Genomic DNA, 17,735 nt, shown 5'->3' with positions numbered 1-17,735 from the left:
TTTTAAAAAAGGGGTTTTCTGCTTTTGTTTTTTTCTCCACTTTTGCTGCAGTGATATAATCCTAACTGTTTATAGACACATTAGCCAGTCAGAAACCTACAAACATTAGCACAATTTGTCATCAAAAAGGTGTACAACTTTGACATTGCATGACAAAATCTTTGTTTTTCTTGTCCATATATAAATGCAAAAAAAAGAATGTCTGAAAATCTAAACACTGACATGTGAATGAAGGGCCAAGACATATACAATTAGAAAAAACCTTTGTTTCCAAAGTATTCAGGACTTGTTCATGGTAAAAAATCCAGACCATCCAGTAACATAATGTTGTAGATGGTCTCATTTCAGATGTTCTCTTGACTGAAGTTTTGTCCATTTTCAAAGCCTTCTCTTTAACATGTACAAAAAGAACAACTGAATCCACATCCTACATCTTCACTGAGTTGATATGTTTATATGTGCTTTATTGTCATAAGTAGCAAATGATCATATGTCAACAAGCCTCACTTCACTAACCCTCCAAACATTGCTGGAATTGAGATTTCTGTCTTCATTTACCTTTACAGTTGTTGCAGTGGGCTACATGTTAATTTTTTGTTCGTTGTGTTTTTAAAAATATATTTGAATCAGAGTATGGTATATCAACTATCAACATGTAAACTATCTAGCTAACTTACTTCTGGTTACGACCTCATAAATCGTCTTTGTCATGGATGTCTGAATGTTAAATGTTATTGCAAAACCGGGGAGAACAGCCACAGTTTTTACTCCCAGTAGTGCCTCAGTGCTCGTTTGCTTCTTTTGAAGTGAAGAAATACTTGGATCCAGAAATGTCTAATGATGCCAGACTAAACAAGGGAGTGGAACTTTGATAACACTGTGAAAAATGTTCCTTGTGTGTTATTGCATCAGCTTTCTTATTCCTGGGGTGACGGTGTTGTATTTGGAGAGAGCATGGAGAGAAAAGGTCTTGTCTTCTACCAATGGAAATGATAACACTAATGTAACCTTGACCACACACAAAAAAGGACTATGATGCCACTGTGATGTAAATTAAAAAGCTGCAAAACATCTAAAACCTGATAGAAGATTGAAGATTTTCTTTAAATTGTCCATATCCTTTAACTTGAAAATTCCAAAAGCTCTCAGAATCATCTTTAAGTGCTGATGGTTGTCACAAGTCTCTCAGCAAATGTAGCGTCAGCACTCATTCTGTATAATCTTAGCCATCCAGTTTGATCTGGACACGAGTAACCTCAGTCTGGCCCCTGATGACTGGATCAGCTCCCTCCCGCTGAAAGAGGGAAAGATATGAAAACAAAGTAGGTCATGCCAAATTCTTAAAATATGAGATATGATAGATTTCTTACTTTTGGTAGTCCAGTCCAAGAAGGCTGATTCCATTAACAGCCAAGATCCTGTCTCCTGGTAACAGCTTCTCACACCGGGCAGCTGGAGAGTCTGGGACCACTGCACGAATAAAGATGCCCTTCGCCTTCAAAGAAGTGTCCTGAAACATGAGGTGTCGAGTTCTCGATTAAACCAAAGATTTCACAGTTTCTGACTGTGAGGTTTTAAAAATGGTCCTTATTTTTACCTGCATTATATTTTTTATATATAAATGGCATGAAGTAATATAATTCATGCCACAATACATAATAATATATAGTTATTATGTATTATACATATATTTTTAGTGTTACACATCTGCTGTTAACAACTCAAGTACAGTTGTCACACAGTGGAACTTTGTATTTATCTTTTATATTGGTTTTATTTTGATTTTAGTGTTTATTTGCGAGTGTAGTTTTTATTGCATGATTTTATTATAATGTTTAAATTGCATGGTTTTTAGTGTTTTATTTGACATTGTTTTAATCCACTGTGGATTGGCCAGGACAACTAGCTGATAGGGACGGACTCCGGTGCAAAATGCGAGGTGGGCTGGGATATGACGGGCCCAGTGAAGGGACGAGAGGGGGACAGGAGGCTCCTCCTCGTCATTCTGGGACGAGGCTGGCGTGGACCCCGCTCTGGAGAAGGAATTTCTGGCCTGCTGGTATATACACATCAGGGGATTTTAGTGCATGTAGAAAATGGTATTTTTAAGGGTTTTAGAATTGTTTTATCTAGTCTCCGTGGGAATTTTAGCATATGGAGAACATTTTATTGTATACTTTTTTCTTAGTATTTGGGTTGTTTTATTTCTACTGTCTGCTTCGGGAAATAAACTGTTGTTGATCAGACCTGCTTCATCTTTGTGCCCTTGGTATCTGACTCCCTTCTCACCCTTGTATTTAAGGAATCGTTCGTATGACATTCTGGCGCATCAGCTTTAGTGTCTGCGTTACACAGTACTGTACTCTGCTTCAAAGAAGCCAAACTTTAAGTGTTTTTGAGTAATAGCTGTTCAGACTTTCAGAAGTTCTTTCAAAGTTTTTCAGAGGATATTGGGTACATTTTCACTCATTTTCATACTTAGCAAAGAGTCATTTTAAATTGTATTTTTAGGCACTTCATTATTAGGTTGGTTGGTGGCTCAATGCTTACTCAAAACGTATTTCTTTTCATTGTAATAGCTGTAAAGGTTTACAGCTATGTTAGCAGAGATAAGATAAGATAAACCTTTATTAGTCTCACAGCTCGGAAATTAGTTGTGTCACAGCAGAAAGTGGACTGTGCAAAGTAACAGCAGCAAAAAAGAAAAATAATGGAATAGAATAAGATAAGAGAATAACATTTTTTATTGTGTTTTACCATTTTTTATTTAAATGGTAAAACACAGTTTTTTAAATAATTATAATGTTGCAAATGTTTAAACAAGTTTAACATATTACTAATAAAAAGAAAAACAAAACATGAAGCTGATTATTAACTCAGACAAAATGATAATCAGTAGCATGTTTGCTAGCTATTTGTCCTTATCCAGCAACAACGGCTAAATTCAATCCTTTTTATTCACAAGATTTTTTTCCTGTGTTGGAAAATACAAATATTTAAGCAGTGAAAATTGAATTCTAAGACGAGACGGAGGTAAGTGACGGAAGTGACGGGGTAAGGTAAGCGACCCATGTTGTAGGTGACGTCAGACGCCGGAGATTTGACGGGAAAAAAAAACGAATGGTAGCCTAGAATTTAACAAAGTTTCTTTTATCTTCAGTACTGCCAAATAAACTAACCAACTGTCATATAACTAACAACATCTGTCCTATCATCTCTAACACCCTGGAGGACAACGAGGAGAGTTTAGACGCTCTCCAAGAATACATCGACCGGTGCTTCGAAGACTTAGTAATGAAGAAGGCCCAGAGCATGTCTTCCCAGGCCAAAACTGAGACGCCGTCATCTAAAAGATATCGCCCGGCAGACTCCCCCGGCACAACATCGCCTGCCGGCAAAGATATCGTCGACATCCTGGAGTCAATCGATAAGCGATTGTCCAGTTTTGATGCGAGGCTGTCCCTGGTAGAGATTTTACACCGGGAATTTCAATCTCTAAAAGAATCCCTGGAGTTCAGCCAGAAGCAGGTGGAAACACTTGCTGCAGAAAACGCCACGCTACGGGACTCGGTCAAATCTCTAACCGAAAATGTGACCCAATTAAACATAGAAAATAAAAAAATAAAAGAGACCGTTATGGATTTACAAGCCCGTAGCATGAGAGATAATCTTGTGTTTTCTGGCATTCCAGAGTCTGCCGGAGAGGACCCGGAAACGACCGTGAGAAGCTTCATTAAAATCCACCTGAAGCTGCCGGAGGACACGGTGAAAAACATAGGGTTTGAAAGAGTGCATCGCATCGGGGCTCCGAAGACAGGAAGCGGGAGACCGCGTCCTATTGTGGCCAAATTCGGCCACTTTAAGCAGAAGGAGCAGGTGAAGAGTCGCGGCAGAGAGCTGAAAGGAACGGACTTCAGCGTGAACGACCAGTTCCCCAGAGAGATCCTGGAACGACGCAGGGTCCTGTTCCCAGTCCGACGTAGTTTTATTCAGAAAGGCTCCCGGGCTGTCATCGCCGTGGACCGGCTCTACGTGGACGGACAGCTCTACCGCGACCCCGGCATCACTCCATGGCTGTATTGACGGCACACCAGATAAGAATCCGCTACGCTATTCTCTTCACTCACACTCTCTTGTATTAACTTTTGCTTAACTATGTAATATCAGTTTGCTAATTTAGTATAACGTCACCGTCACTCTCCGCCAATGCTTTAATTGGAATGTTTCCGTTTTTATTTCTTTTTCCCCTTTTTCTCTCTCTTGTCGCTCACCTTGCTGTTTGGTTTCCTTGCTTCTCTTTTCTTTCACTATGTCGATCACCTGTTTCCCTATCCATCCACAAACGACACTGTCTATTTCTACATGCTCACTCTGCACGATCACGCACACACATGCGTTTAAAGGCAACACATTTACAACAGCCACACAGTGCACACAGATATAGGACACACACGCACACATTTGCTCATTTTAGTTATTATGCACACACATAGTCAGACCTATGGAGCTTCTCGCTGCGCATTTTCTTCGCTTTATTTACAAAAAAAAAAAAAAAAATGATGTGTTTCCATTTTCCTCACCCGTCTAAGCAAGACACACAGCGTATGTCATTAGCCACAAACACACAACTATGGGCACGCTAAGGTTTGTCTCATGGAATGTGCATGGAGCTGGCTCTAGGGAAAAAAGGTTAAAAATATTTAACCAACTTAAAAAACTACAGGCAGACGTTTTATTACAAGAAACCCACATGCCTGTCACAGGTTTGAATAAACTTAAAACACCTGAGTTTCCTAATGTGTTCTCAACCTGTTATAATTCTAGACAAAGAGGAGTAGCAATTCTAATACATAAAAATATTAATTTCACAGTACTCGATACAGTTATAGATCCAGAGGGCAGATTCCTAATAGTCAAACTATCTATACTTAACCAAAAGCTATGTATTGTAAGTATATATGGTCCGAATGTTGATGACCCCTCATTCTTCCACGGTTTTTTTAGTACACTCTCTGAACACCTAGATTGCACAATTGTTCTTGGGGGAGACCTCAACCTGGGACTAAATGAAGAAATGGATAGGCTCAATACAGCAGGAACTCAGCGTAATTGGCAGTCCACAAATATAATCAAACAGTATATGAGCGACTTTGGTCTTTGCGATGCATGGCGCTCCCTCCACCCCAACAGTAAGGAATATTCTTTCTTCTCACATGTTCATCACTCCTACTCTCGTCTGGATTATTTTTTGGTCAGCAGCTCACTGCTGAGGGACATTTCAGACACTGAGATTCATCCTATAGCTGTCAGCGATCATGCTCCTGTATCTTTAACACTAATGCACAAGAATAATACCACGCCAAGTAAAAACTGGAGATTTAATACATCGCTGCTCAAAGATGAAGAGTTTATCAAATACTTTAAAAAAGAATGGACTTCATATTTAGACCTTAATGACATTCCTGGAACATCAGCATCTGTCCTCTGGGAAGCAGGGAAAGCCGTGATGAGAGGTAAAATAATCTCTTTCTCATCACATAAGAAGAAAGAAGAAAACAAAAATATTCAAGAACTAGAAAAAAACATTAAATCCTTAGAAAAAGCTTATGTATCACACCAAGATCAAGAAATATTAAACAACATTTGCAAAACAAAACTAGAATTAAATGAAATTATTAATAAAAAGACTAAATTCTTAGTACAAAGACTTCGCCTGCAAAATTATGAACACGGTAACAAATCCGGACAATTTCTTGCTAACCAGTTAAAAATCAATAAAGAAAAAACAACTATATGTGCTGTTAAAGATTTATCTGGGAATACAATATATGATCTTAAAAAAATAAACAAAATTTTTAGGGATTTCTATGAAACTTTATATACACCACAAATAAACCCATCTAAAAACGAAATTGATCAGTTTTTGGACAACATAACTCTTCCAAAATTATTAGACACTCAAGCAATGGCACTGGATTCGCCACTGACGCCAGGTGAACTCCAGGAAGCCCTGATAAGTATGCCCAATAATAAGGCTCCAGGTCCAGACGGCTTTCCTGCAGAATTCTACAAAGAATTCTGGACGATTCTAGCACCAGTTTTTTACAGAACGTTGTTGGAAATCAAAGAAAAGGGCAGACTCCCATCAAATATGAATTCTGCAAACATTAATCTCCTGCTAAAACCAGGCAAAGACCCTGTATATCCCCCAAGCTATCGTCCAATATCCCTTATAAATGTAGACCTTAAAATAATCTGCAAAGCTTTCTCAAAGAGATTAGAGAAAATAACCCCCCTCTTAATTCATCCTGACCAAACTGGTTTCATAAAAGGTAGGCACTCATCAACAAATACACGTAGATTACTTAATTTAACAGACTACTCATGCAGTAAAAACATTGAAACCATAATATTGTCTCTTGATGCAGAAAAAGCGTTTGACAGAGTTAACTGGAAATTTCTATTTGCAACTTTACACAAATTTGGTTTTGGAACCTCTTTCATAAACTGGTTAAAAATATTATATAATTCCCCAACAGCTTGTGTCAGAACAAATGACCAAACATCCTCCAGCTTCTGTCTCCTGAGGGGCACCAGGCAGGGATGCCCACTCTCCCCTTCACTGTTTGCAATTTTTATTGAGCCACTAGCAGCAGCAATTAGACAGGCTACAACAATTAAGGGCATAAAATGTAAGAATGTAGAACATAAAATCAGCCTTTATGCGGATGATGTGTTACTTTTTCTCCAGAACTCACAAACCAATATCTCTGGGGTGATTGCATTGATAAATTCTTTCTCAAGAGTCTCAGATTATTCAATTAACTGGTCAAAATCTACAGTTCTTCCGATTAATTGCTCCTTCCATAATTCTTCTCCTACACCACTGCAATCTGGAAATATAAGATATTTAGGTATTAATGTCTCTCCTAAGCTCTCAGAATTAACTAAAATAAACCACATCCCGCTTTTAAAGACAGTAGAAAGCGATCTGGCTAGATGGAAATCTCTACCCATATCACTCATGGGAAGGGTCGCCGCTATAAAAATGATGGTCTTGCCAAAAATAAACTATTTGTTTTCAATGATCCCAAATAAGCCATCACAAGATTGGTTCAGATCTCTAGACTCATGTATTTCTAAATTCCTTTGGCAAGACAAACCCCCACGTATCAGCTTAAAAACATTACAAAGGACCAAGGATAAAGGAGGATTAGATCTGCCTAATTTTAATCACTATTTTTTAGCCAACAGGCTTCAGTTCATCTCTAGATGGTTTAAACACACCCTCTTAGATGAGCCCTGGCTAGATGTAGAACAGGCACTATGTAATAATCTAGAAATTTCAGACCTACTATTTATCAGCTCAAACATCAAAAGACATGAATGCTTTAAAAGCATCAACATCAGCTCTTCTCTGACAGCATGGTGGGAGTTTCTAAAAATGACAGTCCTCATTAATCCCATGCAAACGTACACCTATCTGGAATAACCCTGACATATTACAAAACAATAATATGATTAATTTTCCAGAATGGAGTTGTAAAGGAATTAAATACTTAGAACATATATTAGAGGGAACAGAATTTATTCCATTTGACAGACTAGTTACACAATATGGGATCAACAAGAAAAGATTTTTTAGAATATCAACAAATTAAATCCATAGTAAAAAAGAAATTTTACCTCAGTCAAGCTGAATTACAAACACCACCAAGTGCGGTACACTTTCTTACTCTTAAATCCCCCAAATTATTGTCTAAAATATATAGAACACTTTCTAAAATAGATGAATCAATATCCCTTCCTATTGCAAAGTGGGAAGCAGATTTATCAGTAAGCTTAGACCAAAACTTCTGGTCTCAGATATGCTTAAAAACCTTTAAATTGATTAAAAATCCCAGTCTGCAATTAATACAATACAAATTACTACATAGAGTACACTATACTGGTCATCGGATGTTCAAGATGGGCTTTACATCTTCCAACAACTGCTCACACTGTCAAGGCAATACACCAGACAATTACATCCACGCTCTTTGGTTCTGTCCACCAGAAGTTTTGGCGTGAGATATGTGAAGACTTATCAAAGTGTCTGAAATGTAACATTCCAGCCTCCCCTTTAGTATGCTTGTTGGGAAAATTGGATGATGTCACTACAGAAACTAATACAGTCCACATGGTTTTCACTGCCCTATGCATCGCCAAGAAAACGGTCCTCATTAACTGGAAAAATAAAAATAATCTTAATTCTAATCAATATAAAAACCATCTAATAGATCACATTAGTCTTGATACAGCCTCTGCCACCACATTAGATCAATCCCTCTGGGCTCCTTTGATCGGCTTCATCACCTAGTGGGGGTGGGGGGTCATGGTTTGGTCCTGCCTTCGCTATTGTGGTTGATGTGGAGGTTGGGACGGGCTTAGGGCGCCAGGAGAACCCCTAGAGACGTTATCCCTGGAGGGCTCAACCCGGGGGGTTGTGGTCATAACCTGGTTAGTGGCTCTGGTCGCTCTTAGAGGGTGTTCTCCTCGTGGCTGCGTGCAGCGGGGCTGGGGGATGGTCTGTACTGGCGGACGTAGGTTACTGGCCTGGTAGCCTGGCTGCCCCTGAGTGGATCCGGGGCAGGCGTGGGGGCTTGGGGTTCGGGGGTGCTTCGTCTCCGTGATGGGGCTCTGGCTGGGCCTTGGGGGCTTCGGTCCTCGTCGGTGTGTCGCCGAGGTTGTGGGCGGGTGGGTGCAAGGGGGCTCAGCCCTGGCGCAGGGGGCCTCTGGTGCATCGGCCTAACTGGGGGGCTCTTCAACTGGCAGGGAGGTTGTTCCATCCTTGCAGAAGTCCACTCTGCAGGTGGGGGAGAGACATAGGAGAGGTGGAGAATAAACCTAACCTGGGTGTCTGTTGTCTTGTGTAGTCTGGAGATGATTGAATGTTGGGGTGGGTACAGTTTCCTCTGCGGTGGGGTGGGGTGGGCTGCCCCAGGTCCTGTGGGGCTTGGCGGTGCTGCTGCCGTAGGCCCCGGTCTGGATGGGCCTGGGCTCCCTTGCCTTGGTGGGTACCAGAGGACGGGGGTGCCTACTGGGGTCAGCGGGGGAGCTGGCCCTAAGGAGGAGCATCTTGCCCCTCCCTTCTTTTCCTCCCCATCCCCGGCTGCCTCCCTCTTCCCGCTCCACCACACCCACCCACACAGGTAGGGCCTTGGGGTGCGGGTGTGTCACCAGGGTGCAGGGGAGGCATTCCCCCCCCCCTCTGTCCCCTTCTGGCCACCTGTGCCTCAATTTTATTCCACAACTTAGACATCCACATTATTCACACTCTCATAACACACACATATATATAGGGCCTTGAGGATGACCACGTTAACGGCGTCCAGTGGACGGTCTGTGTATTCAACCCTACCTCTGGCGCCGGTGCCCACCTCTCAATTTTAAATCCATGTAGACATTGAGGGTTCTCGGGAGGGGCCGTGCTAACACCTGCTGCTCTCTGGCAGCAGCACCATGCCCTCCCTTGTTTTAAATGCACTTTAGAACAACACGCAGCAACACTACACATGAGCGGGAGGAGGGAGGTATGGGGTCTTCACACACCCCCGTTCTCTACTAGCCATCGGGGCGGGGGTCTGGGAGCAGGTGTTGGCTGTCCGATTGGCCTCCCTGCTGCCGTGGAGCCTGGGGCGGTCTGCTTGCCTCCACCCCGGTGGAAAGGGTCACATCTCTTGGGTCTGGGTGCCTTTTCCCCCTCTGGGGGCGAGGGTACCTGGACCCGGGGTATAGAGTATGTTTGGGGAGTATGATTGTGTGTACATGTCCATGTATGTCTATCCCTACGTTGGATGAGTGCTGAGTGTTTGTATATGTGTGCATGAGGGTGGGAATGCATGTTTGTGTCTGTGTATGCCTGTTTGTCTGTGTCTATATGTCAGGTCAGGTCTTAGACTCCACCTCTCTGGGAACACCCAGGCCCTCCAAAGTGTGGAGGCCTATCTCCCCTCACCACACTCCCTGCCGGTAACTGATGCCCTCAGGGGTCGGTGCATTGGTGGTTCTTGGTGTCCGGGGCTGGGCGCTCAGGTATACACCAGCTCACTCCCGGTGGCTACTTGGCGGGGCCTGGTGCCTGTCGCTCGGTCAGGCCTCTTCCGGTGCAAAGGGGGCCCTCAGGTCTCCGGCCTCGGGGCCTGCGACTCGGTTCACTCTGGCACAGCTGGCTGCCGGCAGAGCCGGCGGGCACGCCGGTGCAGCCCCCTCTGGCTTCTGCTCCATGGCTACTGGGTGACCCCTCGTCTGGGGATCTCCTCAGCCCTTCCCAGGAGGGTGGCACGGATGCCCCTCCGGTGGTTCTCCTTGGGCTCTCGCACTCTGGGGCCTCTGGATGTCTGGAGCCTGGATCTCCTCCATGCCTGCTTCATGCCCTGGGGGACGGGGCTATGGCCCTCCACACCCTCTAGCAGACCGTTACATGGGGAAACCTTTTGTATACAAGCGCGCTGATCCACACAGGTTTGCACACGGGTGTTCACTGTTCGTAGACTAAACTACACCTTTCTTAGCTGCTACTTTAAAGCACATTGTGCGCTGTCTGTCCTGCGTGCTGCACAACCACATTCAATATTTAGTTTTTACTGCTGTTCACACTTAGCTAGATTAACGTGATGGTGTTGTGTTTAGTATGTTGCTTTGTTTGTTTGTTTTTTTGCTTGTTTTCTCTTCTTTTTCTCTCAACAGGTGATCCAGGAGATTTTTTTTTCTCTTTGTCTTTGTAAGTGCCCTTTCTCACTGTCCCTTTTCCCTTCTGTTTTTCTTTTCCTTCCTCTCTTTCTTTCTCCCTTTCCTATCCCCCAGTCATGTCTGTCCCATCTGTAACAACTGAAAATAAAATAAATAATAACAACAAAGTTTGATCAAATGGACCAATACGGCAATGCCATGATGATCCATTTGGCAAAATAAATCCATTTGGTATCCTTGTTGGTCTTCAGACAACAATTCTGACGGCTAAAGAACCAAATGGGACAGACAAGAAAAAAAAAAAGAAAAAAAGAAAAAAAAAGAAAATTGAATTCTATTCTCTCTTTCTGAACCTTTTATTATTATATATTTTTTAAAATCAAAATGTTTCTCTTTCCACTTCCAAAAACATAAAAATGTTATTTATCTCTTTTTATTATAATGACCGCTGTGACGGAGTATTGGGCCACAAGATACATCGTCTTTATTGCACAATGGCATAACCATCAATAACCTAGCATCTGTTCTTTACCAGCATTTTGTACAAAGCTTGACCAGACACAGCTTACTCCATACTCCTCACCACACTGACTCTGTATCCTAAAAGAGAAATCACTTCCTTCCTTGTTGCTAAAACCAATTCTGATGTACGATTTCAGTAACTCAGAGGGTATAGCAGCTGTGGCACAACTGTAATCTCCACATTTCGACTTTTTTCTCGAAATAGATCTTCAACTTTACTCTTGGAATTTCATCGTTGGAGTTGGCCGTCCGACTGGGGTCTGGAATATGGGGCCTCCCTGCTGCTGCGGAGTCGGGGCGGTCTGCTTCTCCCCACTGCAGGGAAAAGGGTAACACCACCTGGGTCTGGGTGCAGTTTCCCCCTCCAGGGGCAAGGGTACCTAGACCTGGTTCTTAGAGTACGCTTGGGGAGTGTGATTGTGTGTACAGTGTCTCTTTATGTCTGTCTCCACGTTGGTTGAGTGTGGAGTAATTGCCTATGAGAGCATGAGGGTGGGAATGGATGTTTGTATCTGTGTGTGCCTGTATGTCTGTGTCTATATGTCAGGTTGGGTATCAGACGCCACCTCTCTAGGGACATCTCAGGCCCTCCAAGGTTTGGAGGCCTATCTCCCCCCACCACTTCCCCTGCCGGTGGCGGACGCCCTCAGACATCGGTGCGTTGGTGGTTCTTTGTGTCCGGGGATGGGCGTCCAGGTACACACCGGCTCACTCCTTGGTGGCTGCTTATCGGGGCCTGGAACCTGGGGCTCACTCGGGCCACTTCGGGGGTGGGGTGCCCTTGGCCTCTCGGCCTGGGGCTCGGTCACTCAGGCACAGCTGGCTGACGGCGGAGCTCACGGGCACGTCACTGCAACCCCCCCTGGCTTCTGCTCCGCGGCTGCTGAGTGACCCCTCATCTGGGACTCTCCTCAGCTCTTTCTGGGATAGTGGCGCGGCTGCCCCTCTGTTGGTCTTCCTTGGTCTCTTGTGTTCTGGGGGCCTCTGGATGTCTGGAGTTTTGATCTCCTCCATACCTGCTTCATGCCCTGGAGGACGGGGCAGTGGCCCCCCACACCCTCTAGCAGATCATTACATGAAGGAACCTTTTAAAAACAAGCGCGCTCATGCTCACAGGTGTGCACACGGGTACTCACACACACAAACTACACCCTTTTTGGCTCCTACCTCAAAGCACACTGTGCGCTGTCGATCTTACGTGCTGCACAATAAGGTTTAATATTTAGTATTTACTGTCATATTCCCATATATCATTGTGATGTTGTTTATTACTCTCGTTTTCTTCTGCTTGTTTTCTTTTTTCTTTCTCAACAGGTGATCCAGGTGATTGATATATGTATTTTTTGTCTGCTTATTCTGTTGGTTTTTGTTTTTTGCCCTTTTTCCCCCGTCCCTCTTCTCAGCTGTCTTTCTTTCCCTCTTTCTTTCTCCCCTTTCTTTCCCCCAGTCAAGTCTGTCCCGTATTCAGCAAGTGAAAATAAAATAAACAATAAAAGGTAAATCAAATGGACCATTACGGCAAGGCTGGGATGGTCCATTTGGTAAAGTAAATCCGTTGGGCATCTTTCTTCGCCTTTAGACAATAATTCTGATGGCAAAAGAGCCAAATGGGACAGGCAAAAAAAAAAGAAAAAAAAAAAGAAGTCATATGTTGTTCTCTCAGCAAATGTCATGTGGACTGACAGAAAAGATTCTCCTGGTGCTGCAGAGGTTTCTCAAAAATAGTGCTCTTATGCTTTTTCTTTTAAATATAGAGTGAAAACTGTTACATAGGTATGTTTTTATACCTTCTGTAATAAGAACCACGTGAGGAGGACCTAAATGTGGGTCAAATTTTCAGGTGATAATCATAATTAAGAATGGACTAAATAAATAAATAAAAACACTTCAAAAATCATAAGGAAATAAACACATGAGTATGTCAGCATCATGACATCATCGAAATGTGTGCAGTGTTTCCCATTAAGAACATACCAAGCAGACAGTTAGACCCAAATGTTTCAGTTCGATTTCATAACACATTTATTACTTGATAGCCAGACTGCCAGGTTAAAGTACCATTCTTATGTTCTGCTTGGTCTTTCACAATAAAATGCAGAGAAAATGTTGGTAGAAATCCAACAAGAAAAAATAGACTTAGACGGTATTTACTGCTTATAGTCCTTTTCAGCAAGCAATAAACAATCGGGTTGTAATTTAAAAGTTTTCAGAATCTGCTTCTAAATGTTAAACATTTCTCATGGAGATTTATTGCCACGCTGTCCAGCAGAGTCAACAAGCATGAAGAACAACCAAAAACAAACCACTGACAGTGTTTATGCCAACAGCAGGCCTTGCACACACTTTTCCAAATCTGCACGTTGTTCATCAGTGTTATACAATTGTGGAGGTTTGTTTTGATTCTGATGTTTCTAATCAGCTGCTGAGATTAGTCATCAGAATAAGTCCTTGAATCATTGGGAAAACATATTACTGGAGGAAATAAGGGGTGAGTTTCAATGACAGGCTGCAAACTGTACTTGGTGATTGAATGGATGAGAAGCAGAGACACTTCACCGCTTAGGGAAGTTAATTCTAGGATGTGAAGCCAAAGGACTAAACAGAAAAAGGATCAAAAATCCAAAATGTTTTCAGTTTCCTGGCTGAGTTGTCTCATTTATTTCCGATGAAGCTGCCTTTGCACTGCAGCATTTCCTTTGCAACTTCTGCTAAGATTTATCCTCAAAGGTCACTGTGCAGGGTTACAATTTCTACCACAGTGACAGTGGGTCCAAAATGAAAGGCCAAGGTTTTGCTCAACAGCCCATGCTGAGAGTATAAGTGCAGTCCGTGTACTCCCATGGAGCATATGGATTGGACAGGCAGCCAGATTTGACAGGGGGCATTTGCCTTATTTCACGTTACTCCTTCTTTAATAAATAAGGATATAAATGATGAATAACAGAAATAAAAGAAAGAAAGGTGAAGTTACTTAAGAGAGGATATGAACTAAGGTGCAGAGTAAAGAATAAATAAATAAAATGAATTGTTAATATAATATGTAACCTAAACAGTGGCCCAGCTTTATAGGCTACACAACAAATTCATGTAATAACAACCTAGTTTAAAACACATCATATATGCACAGTATGGTCATAGGAAAATGTAGAAAGAGTTTGCAATTTTGATTGAGATCATGTTTTAAAGCCAGCCTCACATGCTGATGATGACCAGTTATTACAGTAGTTCTAAAGGGACAAATGAAATGTGCTTCCCAAAATCGGACTTGCATAGACAGATGCTCTCTAAAATCAGTGCAATCCTTAGTCAAGCTGGTGACAGCAATGGCTACATGCTCACTAACCAAATTGTGTTAAGTTTTTTCATTAACAAATTGTATCATTTTAATCACAGTTGTAAAAGTTAGTCAGACCGTATCGTGATGCTGCTGAAAACATTAGCAAACAGTTGTTTGCTGTCTTAACTCAGAGACTGTCCTCTATGCTATAGCTGCATTACATGTTCACTCCCTAACCATAAATTAGCAACAATCAATAGGCTTTATGTAAAATGGATATTACTTAACTGTTAATAAGATTTTAAAAAACAAACCCAGAGAAGTTCTTCTACTAAGCACTTTAGAATTTCACAGCTAAAAGTTTTCATTTTGCTAACTACAAGCTACCTTTTAAATGTAGTCGTGTCGTTCTTATCAACCTTGATCCTCGTGACAGCAGAGCCTGTCTCACTATATTTAGATTCCTAAAATTCTACGAGGGACAAATTAGCTCTGTGTTAATTGTCAGAAAAAAGAAAAGAAAAGAAAAAAAAGAAAAAGAAAAAAAAAAGGAATTTCATCGTTGCAGAGAGCTGTATGTGTGCCACCTTTCATAATTGTTTCCAGTTTTCCAGTGGTCGCCAAAAATAAAAATGAAAAAAAAATAATCCCCAGCAGCCATAAACTGGTAGCTGTGCCATAGACTCTGCTAGCCCTGTGACAAACTGTCTACAGGTTAAATTCTCGTTAACTTACCCTTGTGTCTATTAGAGCAAGACCAATCCCTCTTTCACCTCGCTCCAGCTCCAGGCTAAAAACCTCTTCATCTGCTTCTTCTTCATCTCCCTGCTCCTCCTCTTCTTCTTTTAGTTCTACGAGTGTTTTCATATTGCTGCAATCGGACTTTAAGCGGTCTACTTTGAGAGCAGCTAAGCACTGATACACTAATCCACCTGGAGAGTAAAACAAATGATATGTTCAGTTTTATTAAAAAAAAAAAAAAAGACGCAGAGAAGAAACTAGGAATAGAAATGCTTTTCTATACCTTCATCATGTGCATCTGCACCAGAGAGCCAGGGAAGTGTCTCATCATCAGACTTCACCCATTTGTCTTGGTCTTCCTTCACCTGATCAGTTCGACCTACTATGAGGGGACTGTTAGGTGGGGTAAGGAGGCAGGAGGGGTCCAGGACTGACCTCCTCGACTCGCTGGTCTCAGTCTCTCTTGTCTGCAGCTCTAGATTTCTTAGCTTTTGGGACAAAATATTGGCACCAGAGGAGCTGAACTCATCCAGGTAGCTGGTGAAGAGAGGAAAGGGTGATGGTGTTGACGGTGATGATGGTGATGGCGGTGAAGGTGGTAAGGGAGCAAAGGTACTTGAAGGGGACTGGTGATTTTGGTCACTAGGCTCCAATAAGTTCAAATCAGCTTGTAATGTATTCAAAGTTTCTAGACTGCTGTTTTGAAGATTAGCCACATTAGTCAGGTTAGCCTCCATTTGAACCTCATCACCCTGCTGGACAAATAACATTAGAACAGCATGAATAGATACACCAATGAGCAGAAAAATAGCCACCATAGTATAGTTCATTGTAACATGATGTAAACGGTAAAAAGGGTGTCACCAGATTTATTTTTTATTGCATTATTGTCTGATGAAGAACTTGTGACTGTGAAATGTGCAACAAATATGCTTGCAGTGTTTGAGCGGTTGATTTTTCACTTTTAATGGTCACTTTCAGGCCTAACATCTGCCCTTGCTCTGGTATAGATATGTGATTAGCTTTCTAGTCTAAGCAGCTTGGAAAGAAAAAACGTCTGGACTTCTTTAAGTTGCTTGAAGACATTTCACCTCTCATCCGAGAAGCTTCTTCAGTTCTAAGGTCGAATGGTGGAGAGACCCAGATTTAAACCCTGTGGGAGTGTCCCCTGTAGAGGGTCAACGAACCCCCTAATGATCCTCTACCTAATCACAGGGGCCAAGGTGTGAAAACGGGTGTAGGTCACAATCAGCCAAGGTTTCGGGTGAACTCACTGTGAAGCCTAGCCCCACCCTATCATGTGATTTCCTGAGGTCAGAAGACCCAGGATTTGAGTGGGCGTTAAGGCGTCTGGGATCTCAAAACTGGATTATAGATGGCAGACAGTTGGTGTTGTAAGCTGCCGCCTCTGTTCAAAGATGGTTGCTCACAGTGGACATAGATGGCTTCTTTCACTCCTCTTTCAAACCATCTGTCTTCTCTGTCCAAAATGTGAACATTGGTGTCCTCGAAGGAGTGACCTTTGTCCTTTAGATGTCTTTAGAGTCTTGTCCTGTCGAGATGGCTCTTCTATGTTGTGTCATGTGTTTATGTTTGGTCTCTCCAATGTAGAGGTCTGAGCATTCCTGAGTATTCTTCGCACATACACTACATTGTTAAGTTTGTGTTTAGGAGTTCTGTCTTTGGGATGAACCAGTTTTTGTCTGGGTCTGAAGTATACTGGGCGGTCCTATTTGGAGAAGACTCTCCTGAGTTTTTCTGATAAACCTGCTACATAGGGGATGACAATGTTGTTGCGTTTGTCTTTCTGATCCTCCCTAGTTGTTATCTGGTCATCTTTTCGGTGCCTCTTTGCTGACTTGATGAAAGCCCAATTAGGATAACCACATGTTTTAAAACTCAGGAGAGTTTTTCTTTCCAAGCTCCTTAGACTACGATAACCTGGATGACTGACAACCTTCACAGATGATTAACTTTCTAGTCTTTCATACATGGAAATCATCTACAGATGTTTTAACGTTTAAACGGGCCCAGGCTAGCTGGACTACTTCCAATCTCTATGCTAACTGACTGTTACTCTCAGTGACTTAGTGTATAGCTATTAAATACTGGAATTTGAATATTAAAGACAAGCTGAAAGCTGAACAAGAAGTTTTTCTTGAAAAAGGACTGAGTGGTACTAGACTTTTTTTGTTGTTTTTCAGTTGAAAGCGACATTTTTTTAAATAACATTCTTCATTTGAAACCGATAATGTGGCTACCTGTTGAACATCACTTCTATGTGCAATCTGTTTTTAGCTCTAGTTTGAATTTGTACTTGCTAAATACCCCATTATATATTCTAGTTACTGGAAAGAAACACTCAGTAGAGCTAAGAAACCGGTCAGATCGACTAAGAACTGCTGAACTTTATTAATTAGCAGTTATTACTCCTAATTAGCAAGTGTCATCAGACTAACACTAC

General features: G+C 42.1%; 1 protein-coding gene across 1 annotated transcript; it reads right to left on the bottom strand.

The window, feature by feature from the left end:
* Positions 1–268: 268 nt before the first annotated feature.
* On the bottom strand, positions 269–15,406 carry LOC134633309 (ras-associating and dilute domain-containing protein-like). Its single transcript, XM_063482184.1, has 3 exons — positions 15,266–15,406; positions 1,371–1,510; positions 269–1,294 (listed from the first exon to the last, which is right to left on the bottom strand). Exons 1-3 carry the CDS (start codon positions 15,395–15,397, stop codon positions 1,201–1,203), a joined length of 366 nt encoding a protein of 121 aa, XP_063338254.1. The 5' UTR covers positions 15,398–15,406; the 3' UTR covers positions 269–1,200.
* Positions 15,407–17,735: the final 2,329 nt, after the last annotated feature.

Source organism: Pelmatolapia mariae, linkage group LG8, assembly GCF_036321145.2.
Source record: "Pelmatolapia mariae isolate MD_Pm_ZW linkage group LG8, Pm_UMD_F_2, whole genome shotgun sequence".
Taxonomy (NCBI): domain Eukaryota; kingdom Metazoa; phylum Chordata; class Actinopteri; order Cichliformes; family Cichlidae; genus Pelmatolapia; species Pelmatolapia mariae.
The sequence above is the reverse complement of the archived record's forward strand: the minus strand, read 5'-3'. Positions and strand labels throughout refer to the sequence as shown.